Source organism: Cervus elaphus, chromosome 4 (assembly GCF_910594005.1).
Source record: "Cervus elaphus chromosome 4, mCerEla1.1, whole genome shotgun sequence".
Taxonomy (NCBI): Eukaryota; Metazoa; Chordata; class Mammalia; order Artiodactyla; family Cervidae; genus Cervus; species Cervus elaphus.
The window spans coordinates 53,789,706-53,813,699 of record NC_057818.1 but is presented as its reverse complement, the minus strand read 5'-3'; the positions used below and the strand labels follow the sequence as shown (position 1 = coordinate 53,813,699).

The window sequence follows — 23,994 nt, the reverse complement described above, 5'->3', positions numbered from 1 at the left end:
AGTTGTGGAGATATATAGGAGTTTGGTGGAAAATGTGGAGCTGTTCAGTTCAGTTCAGTCGTTCAGTCGTGTCCGACTCTTTGCGACTCCATGGACTGCAGCAGGCCAGGTCTCCCTGTCCATCACCAACTCCCGGGGCTTACTCAAACTCATGTCCACTGAGTCTGTGATGCCATCCAACCATCTCATCCTCTGTCGTCCCCTTCTCCTCCTATCTTCAATCTTTCCCAGCATCAGGGTCTTTTTGCTGTTAGTATTAATCACTATTGGGTCAGATGAAGTCACTGGAGTTTTATGGAGACGTTGGAGATCAATGAGATGTGCAGGATCATCAAGGGTGGGGAGGAAGGGTTGGAGATGCTGTGGTCAGTCAGGGACTTTAAGATATAAGTGGAAAACACTGGAGGGTGTATGTTGGGAGTCTTCAGGAGACATTGGGGTAACCTGAAGTCATTTCTGTTACGTCATGGGACGGACAAGTTGTGGACGAGGCCTCCACTTGAGGGTACTCCCGTTGCTAGGCAAACGGTTCCCAGGGCGCCGTTGCTAAGGACTAGGGCTCTTTTAATGGCCACGCCCCTTCCTCTGAGGGCCCCGCCCTCACAGCCAACCACTAGACGGTAGCAGGCACGAAGGCCTCGCCCACCTTGTAGCTCCGCCTTCAGACCCAGAACCGTTACCGGAGCGACGGCTGGAGCTCGTCCCGCCTCCCTACCCTGTTGCCAATCGAAAAGGCGTTGCCTGGGCGACGACCCCACCTCTTCCGGTGCGGACCCCGACTTCCGGCAGGGGGCCTGGCAGCGGGCGGCGGTCCGGCAGCGGCGGGGTCCGGGGCTGGGGTGGGGGGGCGCCCAAGATGGCGGCAGGCGGCGCGGAGGGCGGCTCGGGCCCCGGCGCCGCCATGGGGGATTGTGCGGAAATCAAGTCGCAGTTCCGCACCCGCGAGGGCTTCTACAAGCTGCTCCCCGGCGACGGCGCCGCCCGCAGATCGGGTCCGGCTTCCGCCCAGACCCCGGCGCCGCCCCAGCCGCCGCAGCCCCCGCCCGGCCCTGCCTCTGCCTCGGGCCCCGGCGCCGCGGGCCCCGCTCCGTCCCCTCCGCCTGCAGGCCCCGGGCCCGGGCCCGCGCTGCCTGCTGTGCGCCTAAGCCTCGTGCGCCTCGGGGAGCCCGACGGCGCCGGGGCCGGGGAGCCGCCCGCCACGCCCGCGGGGCTGGGCGCCGGGGGAGACCGTGTCTGCTTCAACTTGGGCCGCGAGCTCTATTTCTACCCGGGCTGCTGTCGCCGTGGGAGCCAACGGGTGAGCGGCCTGCATCTTGGGGCCCTGGGTGCAGGCTGAGAGGATGGGGACCCCTGAGGTGATTTACAAGTGACAGAAAGGTACCTGAATGATAGGGGGCCCGGAGAGAAGCATCCTGGATGTGATGAATGTCCGAGGGGGAAAGGGTTCTTGGAGATGATGCAGGGTTCTAAAAGGTGATGGGAGGCCCCGTGAGTGCTGGCCATCCTGGAGGTGGTGGGGGCCTTGAGATCACGTGAGATCTCCAGGTTATGCATGGGGCTTCTGGGATGGTGGCTCTTCTGGAGGTGATGGAGAATCCGAGATGGTTGTGGGGTCCTCCAAGGTTCTGGCTGGCAGGCATTTTGCAGGTGTTGGGAATTGCAGGCTCAGAAGTGATACCCAGGGATATTGCATTCTGGGGGTTTCCAGGGGGACTTAGGGAGCCCAGAGGTGAGGAGGATTCTAGAAGTGATGGGGGCTTAGAGGTAATAGGGATCACGAAGGTGAATGGGACTCTAGAGAAAATGCGGTTCTGTAGATAATGAGGGTGCTGGAGGAAATGAGAATCTCGGAGCCGATGGGAGATACGGAGGTGATATCCTCAGGTATGACAGGTGTCTCTAAAGTGATGTCGGTCCCAGATGACGTGAGACCCTTGGAGTAAGTGATGGCCCCCGGAAGTTTTGGGGATCCTGAGAGCTCAGAGGTGATGAAGGCACCTAAAGTTTGGGAGGACAGTGAGATTTAATGGGTTCCTGAACTGTGTGATGGGAATTCTGAGATTTAGGAACTCCAGAGTGAAGAGATTCCTGGGACATTGGGCTTTAGTGTTCTGGGGATTGGATGATCCTGAGTTTTGGTGGTCTTGGAATATTGTGGTGCTAAGACCTAGGGGAGTTGCTGAAATTATGGGGGAGGACTATAGAAGCTTAGGGACTATGGGGACCCTGCACTGATACTGTAGGCAAGAGTCCCTGAAGTTGGACGGGGAGGGGGTCCAACTTGGGGAAGGAGGCACTTAGTGGTCTCATGTGGTGGCAGTCGGGGAACCTTCCTGCCTGGTGTTCTCTGTTTGTGTTTTGAGACGTCCTTCCTGTCTGTGGTTGCCCCTTCACTCCTCATTTACCCATCCACCTACCCACTTCCCTCAGGGCTTTAGCCCTGCTTCCTCTTTGTGGTTTTTCCCCCAACCTCAACACCCTCTTCCTTCCTCTCAGTGGTAGAAGCCATTAACTCGTTTTCTCCCACCACTCAAGTCCATTGACCTCAACAAGCCAATTGACAAGCGGATCTATAAGGGCACTCAGCCCACCTGCCATGACTTCAACCAGTTCACTGCTGCCACGGAAACCATTTCCCTGCTGGTGGGATTCTCAGCCGGTCAAGTCCAGTACCTGGATCTCATTAAGAAGGACACCAGCAAACTATTCAATGAGGAGGTGATTATGGGTCCCCATGGCTTAGAACTCCTCCCCCGTCCCACCCACCCTCACGCTGTTTGCCATGAGACTACAGCTGCCTGGGGAGCAGTGTCGGCCTGAGTGGGGGCAGGATGAGGGAGAGATGGGGGGTGGACTGACAGATTCATCGAAGGGGGTGACAGCAGTTATTCTGATGACAGCTAACGATGACAGATGCACCTCTGGTGCCCAGGCCCTGTGCTGTGTTAGCTCTATGCTGAACACATTACTCCTGGCGTTTTCATCAACCAATGGGTTAGGATTGTGAGACCCATTTTGCAGGTTATAAAACTGAGAGTGGTCACTGGTTGGGATTTGTTTGAAGCCAGAGCCCTTGCTCTTCAAATTCTGGACTACATCATCTACTCACTGTGGCTTTGGGAAGGTGCCTGTTCCTTAGCCTCAGTTTTCCTCCACTGAAAAGTGGGATTCCTCTCCCTACCTCACAGGACTGTGGAGGTTGCTCAGTCCTGGGTGGACCTGGCATAAGAGGAAATGCCAGCGGAAGAGCTTATCTGTGTCCAGAACTACTCTTGTCCTCTGTTTCTTTCTCCTGTGTTCAGAGAGGGTGTCCCAAATGTACAGAATGCATGAATGGCAGAGGAAAGTGAGTTAACAGGGAATGGATTAAAATGGACTAGCATCCATTCACAAAATATTAACTGAGCATTCTCGTTCATTGCCAGACTTTGCTCTAAGCACTGGGAGTATTATATCTCAGTGAACAAAACAGAAGGCCCTCTCTTTGTGGAGCTTTCATCTCTCTGGGAGAGACAGATAGTTATCAAATACCTAAGTGTGCTGTCTGTCAGCAAGTCATGGACGAAAATCCAGCAGGGAAGGCGAATGGGGAGTGCTTGGCGAGGTTAGGAAAGGTCTCGCTAGAAGGTAATAGGGAAATAAAGGACCTGAAGGAGGCAGGAGAAGTTACTAGGGAGAAGGACATTCTGCCTAGAGGGACAGCTAGCACAGATGCCCAAAGCAGGAGAGCAGAAAGGCTGGGCGGCCAGAGCAGCGCTGAGGGGGAGGGTGATGGAGAAGTTCTCAGAAACAACTCGGAAAGGCCAGGAGATGTAGGGTCTGGAAGGTCATGGACGCTTGGCACCGGGGTTCACCTGAGCCATAGAACACAGAAACGATGTGATTGATTTCTAAATTCTCCAGAGAATGGAGTATGAGAATCCACTTAGATACCTGGGAAAGAAGTTAATTTGTTACAGACAGTGGATGCCGAAGGACTTCAAGGCTGGGTTTTCTCCGGAGCCCTGCCTGATAAAGGCTGCCCTGTGTGTTCACGGTGGGAGAGAGTGCTAGTTTGCTGGCTTAGGTTTTAATCTCATCTCTCTGGCAATGGTGTAGAGAAGAGACCTGGGCGGTGATGGCCTGGAGGCCAGTTAGGCCATCACAAGCCTGATGACGGCTGAGACCAGGGTGGTTGGATTCGGTGGGGGGAGGTGAGAACAGGTCAGTTTCTGGGCGAATGTTAAAGCTCCAGTCCACAGGATTTCTTGCAGGTGTGGAAGAGAGTGCTGAGGACAGAAAGGAGCAGAGATGCTCAGCCGACAGGATGGGGTTGTCATTCATGAGTCCAGGAACTACTTTCCAGGACTCCTACCGGCACAGCTCTGCGCTGTGGGGCCAGAACAATGAACCAAATAAACAAAGGTCCCTTCCTCAGGGGAGCTAATAGTCTGTGAATCGATTTCTTGCCTTAAGCACCACATGGTAAAGATGGTAGAAGGGGTTAGACAGAAGACAGTGCTCTGGAAGGCAGGATTGCCCTCCCGCCGAAGAAAGGACATTGAGACTCCCCGGAGCGCCCCTCACACAGCCCTTCTCCCCCTGCTTTCCCGTGATCTGGTGTCTGTCCTTTTGCCCCAGTCCCTCCTCTCCCGGGAGACCCAGGCCGGGGATGATGACCTTCTGCGGGGAACCAGGCTGGGGAGGAGGTGGGCCAGGGGAGGGTGGCCTTCTCTCAACCGCGCTCTCTCCCCTGGTAGCGGCTCATCGACAAGACCAAGGTGACGTATCTGAAGTGGCTGCCTGAGTCAGAGAGCCTGTTCCTGGCGTCGCACGCCAGCGGCCACCTGTACCTGTACAACGTGGGCCACCCGTGCGCCTCCGCGCCGCCGCAGTACAGCCTCCTGAAACAGGGCGAGGGCTTCGCCGTCTACGCCGCCAAGAGCAAGGCGCCCCGCAACCCGCTGGCCAAGTGGGCCGTGGGCGAGGGGCCCCTCAACGAGTTCGCCTTCTCGCCCGACGGCCGGCACCTGGCCTGCGTCAGCCAGGATGGCTGCCTGCGCGTCTTCCACTTCGACTCCATGCTCCTGCGGGGGCTCATGAAGAGCTACTTTGGGGGCCTGCTCTGCGTGTGCTGGAGCCCCGACGGGCGCTACGTCGTGACGGGGGGCGAAGACGACCTGGTCACCGTGTGGTCCTTCGCCGAGGGCCGCGTGGTGGCCCGGGGCCACGGCCACAAGTCCTGGGTCAACGCTGTGGCCTTCGACCCCTACACCACGAGGGCGGAGGAGGCGGCGGCTGAGGGCGCCGACGGGGAGCGGAGCGGCGAGGAGGAGGAGGAGCCAGAGGCGGGGAGCACAGGCTCGGGCGGGGGCGCCCCGCTCTCCCCACTCCCCAAGGCCGGCTCCATCACCTACCGCTTTGGCTCGGCCGGCCAGGACACACAATTCTGCCTGTGGGACCTCACCGAAGACGTGCTCTACCCACACCCTCCCCTGGCCCGCACGCGCACCCTCCCCGGCACGCCTGGCACCACGCCACCTGCCTCCAGCGGCTCGCGGGGCGGGGAGCCGGGCCCCGGGCCCCTGCCCCGCTCGCTGTCCCGCTCCAACAGCCTCCCGCACCCCGCGGGCAGCGGCAAGGCGGGCGCCCCGGGCACGGCGGCAGAGCCCGGCACGCCCTTCAGCATCGGCCGCTTCGCCACGCTCACGCTGCAGGAGCGGCGGGACCGGGGGGCTGAGAAAGAGCACAAGCGCTACCACAGTCTGGGCAACATCAGCCGGGGTGGCAGTGGGGGCGGGGGCGGCGGGGACAAGCCCAGCGGTCCCGCCCCTCGAAGCCGGCTGGACCCCGCCAAGGTGCTGGGCACCGCGCTTTGCCCGCGCATCCACGAGGTGCCGCTGCTGGAGCCGCTGGTGTGTAAGAAGATCGCCCAGGAGCGGCTTACAGTCCTCCTCTTCCTGGAGGACTGCATCATCACCGCCTGCCAGGAGGGCCTCATCTGCACCTGGGCCCGGCCGGGCAAGGCGGTGAGTTTACCCTCGCCAGCCCACCAGGACCCAGACAGAGGTGGGCCTTGGCAGAGGGCTTTGTTAGCACACAGCCTCCAGCCCCTTGGGGTACGGGGAAGCCATGGAAATTTTGTCCCAGAAAAAGGCTCCCTGGGTCTTAGAGTGGCTTCTAGAATGCTTGCCAGGTAACATCAGCAGAGAGCAGGTTTGGTAGGAGAAGTCTCTGGGAGTGGTGGAGACTGGGGCCAGCTGTCTGAAGGGCAGCCGGTGGGCCCCGCATGGCCAGGTCTTACTGGAATGGTGAGATGTTTCTAAGGCTGCTGGCTTCCAGCCTGGGTCTCAGACTCCTGGGATGCAAGCCCACAGCTGGAGGCGTGGGCTGTGGGATCCAGGCTCCGGGTTCCAGCTTGCATTATAGCTCCCTGTGTGACCTTGAGCGAGTCACTGCCTCTTTCTAATTGTTCTCATCTCTGAGGACAGGGATGCATGAAGATGGGTGGTGGGTGGATGTGCCCACTTCCTGGGTTGGCCCTGGGGCTCAGAGAGGCCCCAGCAAGTGAAGTGGAGGCCTGGTACTGTATGACTTGGGAGCTGGGGTCTCAGGAGTCTCCTTGGGCTTTGGGTTCGGGGGCCAGGAGGCCAGATGGGAGGGCTGTGCCTTGGTTCCCTGGAAGAGTTTTAGAGTCATAGGTTCCTGGATCCCTAGAACTTAAAGCACAGTTTCTGAGGCAGGGGCATTGGGATTTGGGGAAGCTGGTGAGCCTGAAAGAGACCCCTCTATCTCCCTAGTTCACAGACGAGGAGACCGAGGCCCAGACAGGGGAAGGAAGTTGGCCCAGGTCACCCAGCAAGTCAGTGGTAGAGGTAGGACTGTCCCTAAGTCCTTCCCCGCCAGAATATCAGGTCCCCCCCAGTCAGAAGGGGACCTCAGTTCCCCCCCCCCTTCTCCTCCTCCCCTACCCCTTCCCCATCCTCTCTGCTCAGGCTCACACAAGGACTTTAATTATTGTATAAAAGTGCCGCTTGCTGGGACAGGGAAGCTAGCCGAGATTTAAGTTCCTGAGCCCAGAGCAGCGGCCTGTCTAGGGGCGTCTGGGGTGGGTTCAAGGGCAAGGCCAGGGTGGCGGCAGCCTGGTGGACTCCGGGCTGGCTCCCTCCCCATGGGACTGGTGAGAGCCCCGGGTGGTCTCTAACCCCTGCCTGTCTCCCCTCTCCTCTTCCCCAGGGCATCTCCTCCCAGCCAGGCAACTCCCCAAGCGGCACAGTGGTGTGAAGCTGTGGATGTTGGGGTCCCCCCACACCACACCCCCAGCCTCCTAGTGTAACCCTTCCCGCTGACCTCACGGATCAACGTATTAACAAGACTAACCATGACAGATGGACTGCTCCGGTCCTTCGCCCTGCACAGATTTGGGGGTAGATGGTCCCTCAGACTGGCCCAGACACTGGGGGGATGTAGTGGCCTGTGTGGCCTCCGCCTTGTCCCCACCCACTGCCAAGTACAATGACCCCTTCCTCTGAGACATCAGTGTTAGCCTCCCTGTCCCCAGCATGTGACTGGTCACTCCTGGGGGAGAAACTGCCCCCCACAAGAGCCCCAGCTCTGCAGTGTGCCCCTCCAACCTGTGCGCAGGGCAGGGGGTGGCCCACCCCTCCCCTGGCCCCAGCCCTGCCCCTGCTATTCCTTGTGCTTTTGAAGAGTGTTAAATTATGGAAGCCCCTTGGGGCCCTCCCTGTCCCCCGGGACCTCTTATTTATACTAAAGTCCCCTGTTTTCACCGCGTCTCTGTTCCCTTCCACGGAGGTGTGGAGGAAGTGTGTGTGTGTGTTTTCAGCACAGTCCTAGAATCAGTCCACTTTATGCAGAGCAAGAGCTAGGTCAAGCCTCCCCCAAACCCCCTTTCGATGGCAGAAAAAACTGACGACCGGAGGAGGGCGGTGCTGGGGGCACAGAGCTGGTGAGTCAGCTGCTGGCCAGCCGGGGGCAGGGCCCATCAGATGGGGAGGATCCCTCACACCGCCCCCCCCAAACTCTCAGAGGGAAGGGAGCCGCCAGGACCCCTTCAAGGTCTTCAGTGGGCGTTTTTAATGCTTCCTTTTCAAAGTGTCCAAATCAGAAGTGACAGGGGTCCCCAGGGAGCCCCTGAGGTTCCCCCTAAGTGACCTGCCGCCAGCACAAGCCTTGGCCTCTTGCTGGCTCGGCCAAGGGCCCCAGCATCCAGGGCCGACCAGAGACCATGGTTTCCTCTGAGAGGCCTGTCCACCCTGGAAAGAGCAACGAAAATCCCTCCTGGCGGCTCTCTGGAGCCACAGGGAGTGGTGTCTTCGCGCTCCGCCCTCCACCCCCCGAAATGTTTCTGTTTCTAATCCGAGCCTGGGCAGGAATGTGGCTGTGCAGCCAGGCTCCAGGGAGCTATTCTGGGGCTCCTCTGGCTCCCCCCGGCTTTGGCCAGTGGGTCACCCCTGGTCCTGGCTGCTGAGGGCCTCCGTTCCCGATTCTCTCACCACCCCTTCCCCACCTCCTGCCAAAAAAAAAAAAAGTCAGTGTAAAACAGAGGGCCTGAGGGCTAAATTTAAACCGTCCCAAAGTCTGAATCCTTGGCTGAGTCACCCGTAAAGCTGCCCTGGCCTCCTGCCTCCCCTTCCCAGGCCTCACCCCTTTTTCTCCCCTCCCAGCTCCAGAGCTTGGGAGGGGTGTTACCAGATCACTCTGAACCTCAATTGGTCCCCTCCGGGGAATGGGAGGGCTCATCTCTGGCACGGGTCACACCTGTGCTGGGCCTTTTTTGTGGGGGCGGGGGGAGAGTTGGAGGGTTGAGATTCTCCACCGCCTACCACCTCACGTTGGAGCTTTCCAAGGGGCCCGGGGAGGCGGGAGTAGGGGGGGCCCTGGGTTGTGAGGGGTTAAGGCCGGGAGGCTGGAGGGGGCCGGCCCGAGGGGTGGGGAGAAAGGGAGGAGGCCCTCGCAGCCAGCGGAGAGAAGTGGCCAGAGAGGCCCAGGGGACAGCCAGGGACAGGCAGACATGCGGCCGGGGCCTCCACAGGGCCCTTCAGGCCCCACGATGGGAGGACCCTGAGCCCCGGGCCCGGGGAGGGGGCCATGGTGCTGCCTGCCCGACATGTCAGCCGAGGTGCGGCTGAGGCGGCTCCAGCAGCTGGTGCTGGACCCCGGCTTCCTGGGGCTGGAGCCCCTGCTCGACCTTCTCCTGGGCGTCCACCAGGAGCTGGGTGCCTCCGACCTGGCCCAGGACAAGTATGTGGCCGACTTCTTGGAGTGGGGTGAGTGCCCACCTGCCTGCAGGAGCTTCTCCCACCCCCACCCCTACCCATGTTTGGGGATGGGGGTAGGGCAGAGGGAGGAGGTGGGTCTGGGCTGGTTGCTGGGGGCAGGATGGACATGGGGCGAGCCTTCCATTCAGGAGCCCAGAATTTGGGGTGATGTGCGCCTCCCCCTGTGCCCCACGGGGCAAGGCAGAGTGGGGTCAGCAGAGCCCAGGGTAGCCATGACTCAGAACCAAGACTTGGGAGCCATGGTCAGCTGGGCTGGGTGCTGCCTCTTGTGGTCCCCCTGCACACCCTCCCCGAGTCTAGGCCTAGGGACTTGCTGGGGAGCCCTGTCTCCTAGGGAACTCCCCCCCCACACCACCAAAATGGGCTCTGTGGCCCTCCACCCTGCCAGAGTGCAGCGGGGAGCGGGAGGGACAGAACAGGGCAGCTGCCAGGGGTGCGGCCGATGGGCAGGTGTTCGGCGCCAGCCTCTCCAGCTGTCCCAACAGGTGCCCAGGCCCTAGGAGGGCGCAGTGACTCAGGCCCCAGGGAGAACCAACTTTGCAGACAGGCATCGCCCAGCACCCCCTGGCTGGAGAAGGAACAACCAGGGTTCTTCTGGGAGGGCCCACTTTCTCTGCAGGTTCCATGCTGCGTGCCCCCCCCCACCCCAAAGTCCCTTCTGGCTGAGTGTTCCCCTGGAGACAGGTCTGCAGGGAGGATGGTTCAGCCTCAGCCTCCTGCTTTGTCTGCCCTCGGCCCTTCCTGGCCTGGGCTCTGGTGCACTCAGGTTTCTGTCTCTCTAACATCTGCCATTCTGGCCCTCAGTAGCCTGCTCCTGGGGCCCTGTGTGTCCCTGTCCCCATCCCTGTGTCCTCTCTGCCTTCTGCTCCCTCTTGTGTCCATCTCTTTCTGACCCAGGCCTTGCTTCTCTCCTTCTTCCCATTTTGCAGATGGGAGGGTGGAGGCCAAGTGCTTGACCACTTGACCTCTGGGAGAACCTTCTCCCCACATCCCCCCAGCCCTTAGTAACTCTCTCAGCCCCCTTCTTGCTGCAGGATAAACTGAGACCTGAGGCGGGACAGGAATCAGCACTCCTGTAAGGAGCGCTCCTTTTGTGGCCCGGGCAGCATCCTGCGGCCCCTCCCCTGCCAGGCCGCCGGGGCGGGGGAGGGGGCCTGGGTTCCCGCTGCCTTAAAAGGGCTCAATGTCTTGGCTGTCTCCTCCCTCCCCCATCCTGGGCCCTGGCTGCTGCTTCCCGGCCAGCCCACTCTCCCCGAACCCCAAACCCTCTCCATAACCCACAGTATCTTCCTTCATCCTTACCCATTGCCCTCTCCCTCCTGCCTAGGAGGCTCCCAGCTTCTTCCAAGCCTCCCTCTCCCCCTGCCCCTGAGTCTCCTGCCTCCACCCTCTGCCCTCTCCCTCCCAGACTGCCCTCTGCCACATTGCTGGCTCTAGGACCTTGGGCAGAGGACTTCACCGGTCTTGAGTCTTGGTTCCCCATCTGTAGATAAGGAGAGATAGTAAAACCTCCTTCTGGAGTTGAGAACACAGGACGCACTTGACCGTGTCTGCAGCACTGGTGCCCAGACTGCAGGTCCACGGCTTTGTCTCCCTCTCCTGTTCCTTCTCCTGGCCCCAAGCCTGAACTCGGGATTTCCCAAAGTGTGGGCCACAAGCCACCTGCATCTGAGCCTAAGGTGCTGGATTAAATTGCAGGCTCTGGGCCATAACGCAAGACAGACTGAAGGAGAGAGTGCCCTGGGGGTGGGCCAGGTCACCAGGAGTAGGGACCGTTGCCCCAGGAGCTCTATGAACTGGGCCTGTTTCTTCTCTCTCTGTTCATCACAGCGTCCTTTCAGCAGACTTGTTACCTCAACCCGTTCATCCTGCATCCTGGAGAGCCCTCTGGCCTGATGTTCTGTCCCAGAAAGGGGTTCGCAGACATCATACCTCTCTCCATAGGAGGGTAGTTTAGGGCCCCCCAAACCTCACAAAACGTTTATGTGAAGACGGAGGCAGACAGCCCTGAGGGGAGAGGCAAGGACAGGGGACCGAGGGTGGGACTGCCTCGTCTCCAACGTCAGTCCCTGTGATTCTGGTTCCCTCCACGCCTCCAGTGGAGCCCATCGCGGCGAGGCTTAAGGAGGTCCGACTGCAGAGGGAGGACTTCGAGATTTTGAAGGTGATCGGACGCGGGGCGTTCAGCGAGGTGAGCCTGGGGGGGCAGCCGGGGCTGGGACCTGCCTTTTCCTACAGTGGGCGGGGGACGTAGGAGTTCCGAGACAGGCCTGAGAAAGTGATGAATGACTTGCGTTTAGAGCCTAAGGCGGGGCTTGAGGCTAATGGGCGTGGCTTGTGGGCGGGGCCACGTCTGGGCAGGGTTACGGGCGGAGGCCTATCCCGGCGAGCCCGGGTGTCTCCAGTTCACCTCCGCCCGGTTACCCTGTTTGGGCCTTCAGGTGGCGGTGGTGAAGATGAAGCAGACGGGCCAGGTGTACGCTATGAAGATCATGAATAAGTGGGACATGCTGAAGAGAGGCGAGGTGAGGGCCGGACTGGGTGGGCAGGGTACTGAGAATCCCCCCTTGCGTCGCCCCCCTCCCCCGCCCGCTTCAGCTCCGGGTGTCCCGCAGGTGTCGTGCTTCCGCGAAGAGAGGGACGTGTTGGTGAACGGGGACCAGCGTTGGATCACGCAGCTGCACTTCGCCTTCCAGGACGAGAACTACCTGGTGAGCCCCTGACCGGGCGACTGTGGGCTCCATACTCTGGACATCGGAGAAGGTCTTTGGGTTTTTCTCCCTGACACTCTTGGTGGGGAGTGAATTTCTATCTAGTGACAACCTGGGGGAACGAGGATTGGGGGTGGGGGTGTCTATTTTGGCCTGGGAGATGTCTTGTGGCCGCGACTGCGGGGTCTCTGCCCAGGGATGGGGCGTCTCTGGGAGTCTTTGTCCCGGGATGTCAGAGATCGGTGCCCAGGCGGGGTACCGACTCCCCATAACACGCCCCCTCCCAGTACCTTGTCATGGAGTACTACGTGGGCGGGGACCTGCTAACGCTGCTGAGCAAGTTTGGGGAGCGGATCCCGGCCGAGATGGCGCGCTTCTACCTGGCCGAGATTGTCATGGCCATAGACTCGGTGCACCGGCTGGGCTACGTGCACAGGTGGGCGCTGCCGGGGCCGAGGGGCGCGGGAATTGGAGAACCGTGATCCTTAAGAGGGTGGGGCCTGGTGAGACGACAGGAGAGAGGCTCATGTATCCCCCTTCCCTTTCCTTCTTCCCTCCGCGCAGGGACATCAAACCGGACAACATCCTGCTGGACCGCTGCGGCCATATCCGCCTGGCCGACTTCGGCTCCTGCCTCAAGTTGCGGTCGGATGGAACGGTGAGCCGTGCGCCTGTCCTGGGGTAGCTCCGGCGACCAATAACGGATGGGGTCGGGGTAGAGGGAGGAACCGGAGGTGCAGGGTGTGGGGGCGGGCCTGAGGCGTGCAGGCCGAGCCAGCGTGAGGGCAGGACCAGATCTGGAGGGGAGAGAGGAGACCCAGGCCTAAGCCTGCCTGTGGGAGCTCAGTGTTAAAACAGGCAGAAGGGGGGACTAAGCTGCAGGGTCGAGGTCAGGAGGAGGTGGAGTCAGAGGTAGGAGGGGCGGGGCCAAGCTCAGCTGTGGTCCTGTTGGCTCAGGTGCGGTCGCTGGTGGCTGTGGGCACTCCGGACTACTTGTCTCCCGAGATCCTGCAGGCGGTGGGCGGCGGGCCGGGGACTGGCAGCTACGGGCCCGAGTGTGACTGGTGGGCGCTGGGCGTGTTCGCCTATGAAATGTTCTACGGGCAGACGCCCTTCTACGCCGACTCCACGGCCGAGACCTACGGCAAGATCGTGCACTACAGGGTGAGCGCCGCCCGGGGAGCCCGTGACCTCTCTGCGAAGGCGCCCGGGTAACAGCCCCTCTTTCCTGCCCCTTCTGAGCAGGAGCACCTCTGTCTCCCGCTGGCCGACACAGGAGTCCCCGAGGAGGCTCGCGACCTCATCCAGCAGCTGCTGTGTCCCCCGGAGGTGCGCCTGGGCCGGAACGGAGCAGGGGATTTCCGGAAGCATCCTTTCTTCTTTGGCCTTGAATGGGACAGCCTCCGAGACAGCGTTCCCCCTTTCACGCCAGATTTCGAGGGTGCCACGGACACGTGCAACTTCGATATGGTGGAGGACGGGCTCACTGCCATGGTGAGCGGGGGCGGGGTAGGTACCTGCGACCCCAGCTCTGCAGAAGGTACCCCGCACCTCCGCCATAACACTGAGGTTAGGAGAGTACCCTCCTCCTGGGGTCCTGAAATCACTGCTTCCCCAGAGCCCCTGCTCTTTGGGGGCCGAGTACTGGGAAGCCAGCAGTGACCTAGACTCACAGTCCAGTGGGAGACACAGACTTGTCCCTGACAGTGACGCCCCAGAGAGATCAGGGCTGAGATGGGCGGGGAGGTGTAGGGGGCTCGCCTCCTAATGCAGCATGAAAGGTCCTGGAGGGCTTCCTCCAGGAGGAAGGGGAGCCCCCTCCCCTTCCTGGAGGAGGGGGCTATGTGACCTGAGACCTGGAAGGATGAGAGGTAAGAAAGCACCATAGAGGGACCTCCCTCCCTCCCTTCCTCAGGGCTTCTCTCCCTTAGCTGTTGGTACATGCTCCCCCAGGCTTGCTCTGTCTGACTGCCCTTGTGCTGGGCACTGCTGGGGACACTCATGGACCAAATCAGCCCTGGTCCCTGCCCTCTACTCACAGTCTAGAGAAGATATACCTTTACTGTGGCAAGTGCCCTGAAGGAAGCAGCAGGATGTAATAAAATGATGTAGAGTCCACTTTAGATAGACCCGGGCTAGGGTGTGGGGGTGGTGGGCACTTAAGCCAACACTGGGAATGGGTGAGGGGCTAGCCCTGACAGCTGCTGCTTACCTCACATCTGTGTTTCTCTTGCCTAGGAGACGCTGTCGGACATGCAGGAAGGCATGCCGCTGGGCGTCCACCTACCTTTCGTGGGCTACTCCTACTCCTGCATGGCCCTCAGGTAAGTGCGGCTCCTGTGCAGCCTGAGAGGAGTGGATGGGGGAGGAGGGAAGGCCCTCCCCCCCCCAGAGGCCCCGGGGGGCTGCTCCAGGTTATCACATTCTGCCCTGATGGCACCCAGGAGACTTGTAGGGTCAATCTTGGAACCTTACTGTCTTGGGAAGTAAGGACTTTTAGGAGCCCAGAGTTGCAAGACCTTAAATTCTCAGACCACGAGAACTTTGAAATTTAGATTCAGTTGTTAAACCTCAGAGTCACAGGCTTGGTCTTGCAGAATCTTCTCACTTTCCACTTTTCAATATCTAGTGTACAGTCATAGGACCTCACAGTCTTAGAAAATAAGGAGTTTAGAATTGTTAAGTCAGTCTTAAAAGAACACAGACTCACTGAATTACATAACCACAAAGCCTTTTTAAAACATTGATTCTGCAAATAATACATTTGCCTATCACAAGTATATCAGAAAATACAAAGCCCGCCAGCAGCAGCGGTCCCTGGCTCACACACACACACACACCTCCTTAACAACTGTGGGAACATGCTGTATTCTAATTCTGTTATTGGACAACGTACTGCAAATGCCATTTCTTATCACAAACAAACTACCACACAATCCTGACCTGCTGGGGAGTGCTCTCCCCACTGGACCGGCAGGACTTAGTCAACCAGCCTCTCTGTCCTGACCCAAGCTGGATGAACAGCCACAAATTGGTCTCGCACAAGGTCTTTATCCTTGTCCAGGGTCATTGGGTCCTTGAGGCACAGTTCCGTAAGAGGGACTGCTGGGTTGGAGGGAAATCACTTTTATTGCAATTTCATATTCCTTGGGAGGATCTGTCTTCCTCCCAGCACCTGGGTTTGAGGGGGTGGGCTGCTGTCTACTGTCAGTCTTGGGATCCCACACCCAGTCTGAAGACCACCTCTTTGGAGGTTGCCAGAGCTGGGCAGTGTGCCCCTCACTTCCTTGGTCCCTAAGGAGAGGGGCCTGAGAAGGGCACATGGAGCGGAAGGGCAGATCCTAGAACATGGCTGTCTTGACCCCAGGTTCCCAAAGAAGGGAAACTCAACTTCCAGGGGCCTAAGGCCATGCCAGGGGCTGGCCTTTTCCTAACAACAGGAGGACCTGTACCCCCCACCCCCAGCCTGGCAATTTGCCCCCTTTACTCTGCTTCTCCCCCTTCTCAAACCACGGAGACTTCGGGTCTGGCTGCCCCAGGGCACAGGCTAGGGTGTCCTGGCTCTAAACCCAGGGGATCAGCAGCCTCGGGTGAGGCCTTGGCTCACCCTCCCACCCCTCGGCGTCCTCCTCTCCCCAGGGACGATGAGACCCCGGGCTCCACACCCATGGAACTGGAGGCCGAGCCATTGCCTGAGCCCAGCCTGGAACCCACAGTGCCCCCACCAGAGGGAGCGGTGAGTCCCTGGAGGAGAGTCAGTGAGGGGTGAGAAGGGGAGGCCTTCAGGGATACAGTGTGCCGTGGAGTGCTGGGCCTCCTGGGAACTTCCTCGATAGAAAGAGACGGAAGACAAAGTAGAGCAAGGCTACTTCAGTCAGACGTGACCCTCACAAAGAAATTAGAACAGGTCACTGAGTTCTAATTTCTAATGCATAGAGGGGGACTTTCAAGGGAGGGGAAGCCCTGGAGAAGGAGAAGGACCACCCATGGGAGGAAAAGCAAAGAGAACCTTAAGAGTGAGGGCTCTGAGGTGGGAACCAGCTGATTGCTCTTAAATGTAAAAGGAGGGTAGTAAGGCGTTACTGGTCCAGGAGAAAGGATGGTGAAGAATGAGTAGTGGGGTGGCTGAGGCCAGCGGAGGCACACCAGACAGGGCCTTTCAGTGTGGTGTGCCTCCTCCTAGGGCTCTGAGGGGCTGGAGAAAATTTGTGCAGAGGAGGGACCTGGTCACGTTGGGCAGTGTTGTAGGAACAGCCCTTTGGTTTTGGTGTGGATGGTGGATGGGAGGAGACCAGATTAAAGGCTGGAGATGAATAGGACTGGGCTGCTATTAGCCCTCCAAAGGAGGGAGTCTGGATCACTGTGGAGCCGTGGGGATTCCAGAAAGATCTAGGGGGTGCAGGAATAGAGGTCAAGGGAGGATCCCAGTCCTGCAATCTATGCTGAAGTCCTGAATGCTCCCGAGGCCTCTGGTCGCCCTAAGCCCCGTTTCCATACCCAGGTTGAAGCGGCAGTTCCGGAGACCATTCCGGAGGCGGTGGCAGAGCCGGAGGTGACGCTGCGGGAGCTCCAGGAGGCCCTGGAGGAGGAGGTGCTGACCCGGCAGAGCCTGAGCCAGGAGCTAGCGGCCATCCATAAGGCCAACCAGAACTTCGCCAGGTCGGGGTCGGGGTCGGGGCCGGGGGAAGTCACCAACTTTAGCAGCCTCTCTCGCCAGAGCCTCAAGGGCTCACGGTCCACACCTCTCCGCAGTCAACTCCGTGAGGCCCAGGCTCGGAACCGCGACCTGGAGGCGCACGTCCGGCAGCTGCAGGAGCGGATGGAGTTGCTTCAGGCAGGGGGAGCCGCAGGCGAGTCCCTCACCCGCCCCCTTCCCTGAGGCGCCCGGGGAGGTGGGCCCGCGGCAGGTGTACACACCTGGGGGAGGGCGAGGGGCCAGGCTGGGGCACGCCGCGCCACCGCCCTCCTCGTCCCTCCACGCGCCCTACGCCTCTCTCTTCTCCTTCCAGCTGTCACGGGGGTCCCCAGTCCCCGGGCTACGGATCCACCTTCCCATGTAAGACCCCTCTTTTTCCCCTGCGTCAAGCCTGCTGCCCCTCTTTGCTGCCCCTGTCTCTGTCACCATGTACCCCCGTCCAGATTTAGGGCTCCCCTCTCTGTGGTTGCAGTCAGATAGCCTCCATCCACCCCACATCGACCAGGTATCCCTCGGTTTAGGCCTCTCACCATATCCCCATTTGGGATATCCAATTCGGGGTCTCCCTAGATAACCCCTCCGACCTCGACTCCCCTCGCTGTCTCTCGCCCCACGCCGAGGGCGGCCGGGCCGAGCTGGGCTCAGATCGGGTCACCTGTCCCTTCTCTCTCCAGCTAGATGGCCCCCCGGCCGTGGCTCTGGGCCAATGCCCGCTGGTGGGGCCAGGCCCCATGCACCGCCGCCACCTGCTGCTCCCTGCCAGGGTACGTCCGGCTGCTCACGCCCGCCCGCCGCGCGCCCCCGCCCAGCTCCACGTACCCCAAGTCGCCTCTGCTTAGCAACGCCTCTGCGGGGCTGGGCCAGCGGTGGGGAGGGGAGGATTCTCGGGCAGTCAATCAACACAGGTCTCTAGGAAGCAGCCAATAATGAGTTCGGACAAGACTTAGGTTTGCGAGCCGGCCAACCAGAGCTACCCGCGCTGTGAGGGGGGCGGGGCGGCTGCCGGGGGTTGTGGACCTCCTAGGCGTAGGCGGGGCAAGTCCCGGGAGCCAATCAGAGGCTCATGTCGCTGGGTGCTGACCCTCGCCCTCTCCTTGCAGGTCCCTAGGCCTGACCTATCGGAGGCGCGTTCCTTGCTCCTGTTCGCCGCTGCTCTGGCTGTTGCCGCCGCCCTGGGCTGCATTGGGTTGGTGGCCTGCGCCGGCCATCTCACCGCAGTCTGACCCCGCCCGGGAGCCGCCTTCTCCGCCTGAACCCTAGAACCCGAGCCTGTCCTACACTCGGGCTCTGCTGGAGGGTTGGGTTACCGAGGCAGGGCCCAGAAGCCCCTCCCATCGCTTCCCAGTTCACAGCACTCCGAGCGTGGGTCTCCGCCCCAGCTTCAGCCCCGTGATCCGGGCCCGCCCCCTGGCGGCCGGGGAGGGAGGAGCCGGGGCTGCGGCTCCAGGGAGGCTTGTAGCGGGGAGTGCTGCTGCTGCTGCTGCTGCTGCTGCTGGGGGGTGGGGATCGCGGACCTCTTCCGCCTGCCTAGCTGAGGCCCCCGACGTGGATGGGCAAGCTGCGACCTAGATAAGGCAGCAGGGCCAGGGCTCATCTGTTTCTCACCCTCCAGGCACCCCCACCCACATTGGCTCGCAAACCACAAATCCTCCTTGTGCATGAGGCCCCGCCCCCTCAGGAAGGCTCTCTTTCCGCAGCGAAAGTCTAGCGCGAGCTCCGCCTGCTTTCTTGGGAATCTTTGTTTTTGACAGCCCCGCTTTTTCGGGGATTCTCGCGCCCTCCTCACGTGCGCTGCTCTCGGAGTCCAGCCGGCTCCGTCCGCCTCGGCAGTTTGGGTATTTATTGACCTTTTCTCTGACCCGCTGACAGGCTCCAGGACCCCAGCACCCTAATCCACGTTTTGGATGCACTGAGACCCCGACATTCCTCGATATTTATTGTCTTTCCCCACCTAGGACCCCCACCCCCGATCCTCGCGAATAAAAGGTCCTCCCGTCTGCCCAAAATTCTGAAATTCCTTGGGGTCTGCAGCTTGCGTCGAGGGCAAGAGGCTGCTCAGCAGGCCAATCGAAAGGCGAGCGGAGGCGGCCAATGGCCTGGCAGGAAGCTAGCGGGAGGCGAAACGGACGAATCGGGTGGGGGTAGGGCTGGGGGGCGTGGCCCAGGCACCCGGCCAATAGGAGAAGACGAGCAGGCCCCTCGGAGGCACCGCCCATTGTCCAGCTGTGGCCCAGCTGTGCCATTCGACCGCGTGGAAGAGGCGGGCTGGACTGGCAGTTCGCGCAGCCATCCTCCTACCATTGCGCCTGCGCGGGCCACGCGCATCCGTTCCAGAGACTTAGGCTCGAGAAAAGTTGCTGCAAACTTTCCAGCCCGTTTCCCCCGCCCCTTCTGCCAACCAGACCCGCCCCCCTGCGGAGCCGGGAATTCCGAGGGGCGGAGCGTGGGCCGAGATGGGGAGTGAGGGGGGCCTTCGGAGGACCCTGGAGACGGAGGCGTGCAGAAGCTTAGTCTCGGGGCAGAGGTGGCTTCGCGCCCTTAACCCTCCCGGACGGCCCGTTACCTTCTCCGTTGTCCCGATGGGGAAACTGAGGCCCTGAGCCAGAGGCACACGCGGGGGGACGCAAAAAGCGCGGCCTGAGGCGGAGGGAAAACAAAGGGAGAATCACGGACAAGACGGGGAGGGGGACGGGCACACACACAGACACTGGGACAGAGACCCTAGTAGAGAGCTGGGCCTGGCATCGGTGTTGAGGAGGGGAGACGCGGGTCGGCGGGAGAAGATCGGGAAGCACGAAGTGGGGGTGGGGTGGGGAGGGGAGACGGGCGGGGGAGGGGGCTGGGGAAAGCCCGAGGGAGGAGAAGGAGGGAGGAACTTCCCAAAGTTGCAAAACATGGCTACCTTGCCTGCGGAGCCGAGCGCGGGGCCGGCGGCCGGGGGGGAGGCAGTGGTAGCGGCGGCGGCGGCGACCGAAGAGGAGGAGGAGGAAGCGCGCCAGCTCCTGCAGACTTTGCAGGCTGCCGAGGGTGAGGCGGCGGCGGCGGCCGGGGCCGGGGCGGGCGAAACGGCGGTGAAAGTGGAGGGCCCCGGATCCCCAGGCGTTCCCGGGTCGCCCCCCGAGGCCGCTGCCGAGCCGCCCACGGGGCTCCGCTTCTCGCCGGAGCAGGTGGCGTGCGTGTGCGAGGCGCTGCTACAGGCGGGCCACGCCGGCCGCTTGAGCCGCTTCCTGGGCGCACTGCCCCCGGCCGAGCGCCTACGTGGCAGCGATCCTGTGCTGCGCGCTCGGGCCCTGGTGGCTTTCCAGCGAGGCGAGTACGCCGAGCTCTACCGGCTGCTCGAGAGCCGCCCCTTCCCCGCCGCCCACCACGCCTTCCTTCAGGACCTCTACCTGCGCGCGCGCTACCACGAGGCCGAGCGGGCCCGCGGCCGCGCGCTGGGCGCGGTGGACAAGTACCGTCTACGCAAGAAATTCCCGCTGCCCAAGACCATCTGGGACGGCGAGGAGACCGTCTATTGCTTCAAGGAGCGCTCCCGCGCCGCGCTGAAGGCCTGCTATCGCGGCAACCGCTACCCCACGCCGGACGAGAAGCGCCGCCTGGCCACGCTCACCGGCCTCTCGCTCACGCAAGTCAGCAACTGGTTCAAGAACCGACGACAGCGCGACCGGACCGGGGGCGGCGGCGGCGGCGCGCCCTGCAAGAGGTGAGGGGCCCGGGGCGGCGCCAGTCTGGCTTTCCCTGGGACGTACCCACCTCTCCCAGACCCGTTGTCCTCGGACAGCCCCCGCTCACACCCTCAGGCGCCCGCCGAGCGCGAGGAATCCTCGTGGATTAACTAGGCACTCGCCCGGCCCTCCACCCTGACACCGCTGCTCCTCTCGCAGAGGCTGGGGAGACCGCCTCCCTCTACTCCACAAGCTCCGTCCCGGATCCCATCCGCGCCCGCGGCTAGTCTTGGGGGCGGCAGTGAGAAAAAGGGGCTGCGAGAAAGGAGAGGCCTTTGTCCTCGCTCCCGGGCGTAGGGGCTTCTTTAGGCCCCTTCGCGGCCAGTCCCTCCCTGACCGCGGCTGTCTCATCGTCTCTCCCGCCCCCCCAGGGCCCAAACAGCGTGGTCCGTCGTCTGTCTTTGTTGTGAAACGTGAACCTTCCCCAGCTCCGGTTTCCCTGTAACCCAAGCCCTTCCCCTCCCACCCTGCGCGCCGGCCTCTCGCTCCTTCTCCGACGCCCGGGGGGAGGGGAAGGGGGGGTTGGGCACCGGGAACTAAGCTGGCGACTCCCTCCTTAATGTCTCCAGAGCCCCTCGGCTGTTTTCAGGCCGACTCTGGAGACTTCGGGCAGCCCGGTTGCTCAGCCTCCCGGACCCTAAAGCTGAGGAGTTGGGAGAGGAGGGCCCCTCTAACCCTCAGCGTTCAGCTTGAACCTTTGGGCAGTGGTGTCAGGACCGGGCTTGCAGAGACTCCTCCCTGGGGTCTCAGAGAGGAGGTTTCATTAACTCCCTGAAATTGCCCACAAAATTTTGGGCTGGGGAACATGGGAAGGCAATGGGCGGCTTGTGCTTCCTCTGAGCACTTTGCCTCCAGCTCTCAGCAGGAATGGGGCTGGCCTGCGGGGAAACACATAAGTCCACCACTCAAAATCCTCTCTCTGGCCAGTGAGTCTGATGGAAACCCCACTACGGAGGATGAGTCCAGCCGCAGTCCTGAGGACCTGGAGAGAGGGGCGGCTCCGGCGGCTGCCGAGGGCCCAGCGCCAGGCTCCATATTCCTGGCCGGGGCCGCCCCTCCCGCACCGTGCCCTGCCTCCTCCTCCATCCTGGTGAACGGGAGCTTCCTGGCGGCCGGCAGCTCTCCAGCAGTGCTCCTCAATGGGAGCCCCGTCATCATCAACAGCCTCGCACTGGGCGAGGCCTCCGGCCTGGGCCCCCTGCTGCTCACCGGGGGTGCCCCTGCTCCGCAGCCCAGCCCCCAAGGGGCCAACGAGGGCAAGACCTCCCTGGTCCTGGACCCTCAGACTGGGGAGGTTCGTCTGGAGGAGGCTCAGCCTGAAGCCCTGGAGACCAAGGGGGCTCAGGTGACTGCTTCAGGGCCGCCTGGAGAGGAGGTCCTGGCACCTCTGCCCCAAGTGGTGCCTGGCCCCCCTCCAGCAGCCACCTTTCCGCTGCCCCCAGGACCAGTGACTTCCATGGCTGCTCCCCAAGTGGTGCCACTTTCCCCGCCCCCTGGCTACCCTGCTGGCCTGGGCCCCACCTCCCCACTGCTGAACCTGCCCCAGGTGGTGCCCACCTCACAGGTGGTGACGCTGCCCCAGGCTGTGGGGCCGCTGCAGCTGTTGGCAGCTGGGCCAGGCAGCCCAGTGAAGGTGGCCGGTGCCTCAGGCCCTGCCAACGTGCACCTGATAAACTCCGGCGTGGGCGTGACTGCGCTGCAGCTGCCTTCGGCCACTACCCCAGGTAACCCCTTCTGGTGGCTGGGTGGGGGGTGCACTTATTTTGGGGAGGGGGTTGCTGCTGGTGGGCTTCCTGGGGCCACAGTGGGGGGAGGGGAGCTCTTCCCTGGCGGGTCCCAGACCCTCCTGAAGCTCAGGCCAGGAAGACTTAGCCTTACTCTGACCCTGAAGGGGCTCCTTTTGCCTCTGGTTAATCCCCCTGCCTGCCCTCCAGCAGCTTCATCCTCACCTGGGTGCCTTTCCTCCCTCCTCTCCCTACAGGAAACTTCCTGCTGGCCAACCCCGTGTCCGGCAGCCCCATTGTAACAGGTGTGGCCGTGCAGCAGGGCAAGATCATCCTCACCGCCACTTTCCCCACCAGCATGCTGGTCTCCCAGGTCCTGCCGCCCGCCCCCAGCCTGGCCCTGCCCCTGAAGCCGGACACAGCCATCTCAGTGCCTGAAGGAGCCCTCCCAGTGGCCACCAGCCCCGCTCTTCCGGAGGCCCACGCCTTAGGCGCACTTCCTGCGCAGCAGCCACCCCAGCCGCCCCCCGCCGCCTCCGCCCCCGCTGCCCCCAGCCTCCCCTTCTCCCCAGACTCCTCTGGCCTCCTACCCGGCTTCCCGGCGCCCCCGCCCGAGGGGCTGCTGCTGTCGCCCGCGGCCGTGCCCATCTGGCCGGCCGGGCTGGAACTGAGCGCTGGCACTGAGGGGCTGCTGGAGGAAGAGAAGGGGCTGGGGACACAGGCCCCCCATACCGTGCTGAGGCTGCCAGACCCTGACCCCGAGGGGCTGCTCCTGGGGGCCACCGCGGGGGGCGAGGTGGACGAGGGGCTGGAAGCCGAGACCAAGGTCCTGACGCAGCTACAGTCAGTGCCTGTGGAAGAGCCCTTGGAACTGTGACCCGCCGGCCCCCAGGCCTCCCCTGACAATGGTGCTCGAAATCCAGGCCGGGAGGAGGGACCCTCTCATAAACACAGTGGCTGCCGTCTACCCACACACACTACACCCTCCCCGGCTGCTCAACCTCTCCATGCCCTGGAGGGTCCACTCCTCGGACAGGATGCTGCCTCTGTTACAGCCCTCTCCTTGGTCTATATGGGGAGATTTGGGGGTCCTGACTCAGGGGCTCTGCCCCCGCTCGACCTGGTACTAGCCGTGAGCTGAAAGCCCTGCCGAACGGCTGAATTTCCCCCGCCCCCCACCCCCAGCCCTCTCCCTATCACTCCCTGAAACACTATTAATAGCTCCACTGACGGCCAGCGTTCTCAGAACTGCTTGGAATTCAAGGGTGGAGGACAGGCAGTCCTGTGCTGAGACTCCTGGACCCTCCCAGCTGGGCCCTGCCTGCCCAAAGGTGTGGGGGGCATGGGCCAGGGTCCTCGGTTAGCACCTCCTGGACTAGAGCCCCAGGTACCTTGTCCAGCCCCAGACCAAAGATCCCCGACCACCGGGGCAACCCTGACCCCTGTGTCTAGTTTGTATCCTAAATCTTTATTTTTCTAGGACGTGTTATGCCTTCATTTCCATTAAAATAAACAGACAACTAGAACCTCCGGGGGTGTGGGTTACCTTCCAACAACTTGCCCAAGGAAAAGCTAAAGGACAGACAGCGCACCTTGAGTTTCTGGCTTTGTGATGCATGCTCCCTGAGAGGGGACAGGCCTGGAGGTCACACTGGAGGAGCTGTTTGGGAATGTGTCTGCGGAGAACAGAGCTGAAGAAGAGGGCCCAGGGCAGGTGGCCTTGTCTCTTGCTGGTAACAGTTTTATTTCATTGAAAATAATAAATAATCTATAAATAGAACAGGGTAGGAGGAGGAAAGTGAGGTGAGATTGAACAGGGTGGAAAGCATTAGATTCTGGGCTGGGCAGTGGACAGGC

General features: G+C 61.6%; 3 protein-coding genes and 1 long non-coding RNA gene across 16 annotated transcripts; 3 read left to right on the top strand and 1 right to left on the bottom strand.

Moving 5' to 3' along the window:
- Positions 1–660: 660 nt before the first annotated feature.
- Positions 661–7,773, top strand: DMWD (DM1 locus, WD repeat containing). Of its 4 annotated transcripts, none has more exons than XM_043899529.1 (5): positions 661–1,297; positions 2,536–2,718; positions 4,740–6,008; positions 6,780–6,854; positions 7,216–7,773. In XM_043899529.1, exons 1-5 carry the CDS (start codon positions 857–859, stop codon positions 7,261–7,263), a joined length of 2,016 nt encoding a protein of 671 aa, XP_043755464.1. In that variant the 5' UTR covers positions 661–856; the 3' UTR covers positions 7,264–7,773. The 4 variants fall into 4 exon arrangements, with proteins under 4 accessions (XP_043755464.1, XP_043755462.1, XP_043755466.1 ...); XM_043899527.1 differs by having other exon boundaries at positions 4,740–6,048; XM_043899531.1 differs by lacking the exon at positions 6,780–6,854.
- A 146-nt stretch (positions 7,774–7,919) lies between these two features.
- DMPK (DM1 protein kinase) lies at positions 7,920–18,694 on the top strand. 10 transcript variants are annotated; one of them, XM_043899535.1, is made up of 15 exons: positions 7,920–9,269; positions 11,381–11,472; positions 11,723–11,806; positions 11,897–11,992; positions 12,280–12,428; positions 12,557–12,650; positions 12,950–13,156; positions 13,238–13,486; positions 14,231–14,316; positions 15,632–15,728; positions 16,494–16,651; positions 16,745–16,842; positions 17,002–17,048; positions 17,367–17,452; positions 17,789–18,694. In XM_043899535.1, the coding sequence occupies exons 1-15, from the start codon at positions 9,110–9,112 to the stop codon at positions 17,946–17,948; spliced, it is 1,863 nt and encodes a 620-aa protein (XP_043755470.1). In that variant the 5' UTR covers positions 7,920–9,109; the 3' UTR covers positions 17,949–18,694. The 10 variants fall into 10 exon arrangements, with proteins under 10 accessions (XP_043755470.1, XP_043755473.1, XP_043755469.1 ...); XM_043899538.1 differs by having other exon boundaries at positions 17,363–17,452; XM_043899534.1 differs by having other exon boundaries at positions 13,238–13,501.
- On the bottom strand, positions 14,707–19,732 carry LOC122692201. The gene is made up of 4 exons (XR_006340611.1): positions 19,591–19,732; positions 19,252–19,325; positions 17,508–17,597; positions 14,707–16,799 (listed from the first exon to the last, which is right to left on the bottom strand). It is a non-coding gene; the product is annotated as an uncharacterized LOC122692201 (long non-coding RNA).
- SIX5 (SIX homeobox 5) lies at positions 18,794–23,667 on the top strand. The gene is made up of 3 exons (XM_043899526.1): positions 18,794–20,391; positions 21,341–22,137; positions 22,395–23,667. The coding sequence occupies exons 1-3, from the start codon at positions 19,583–19,585 to the stop codon at positions 23,012–23,014; spliced, it is 2,226 nt and encodes a 741-aa protein (XP_043755461.1). The 5' UTR covers positions 18,794–19,582; the 3' UTR covers positions 23,015–23,667.
- The last annotated feature ends 327 nt before the right edge of the window (positions 23,668–23,994 follow it).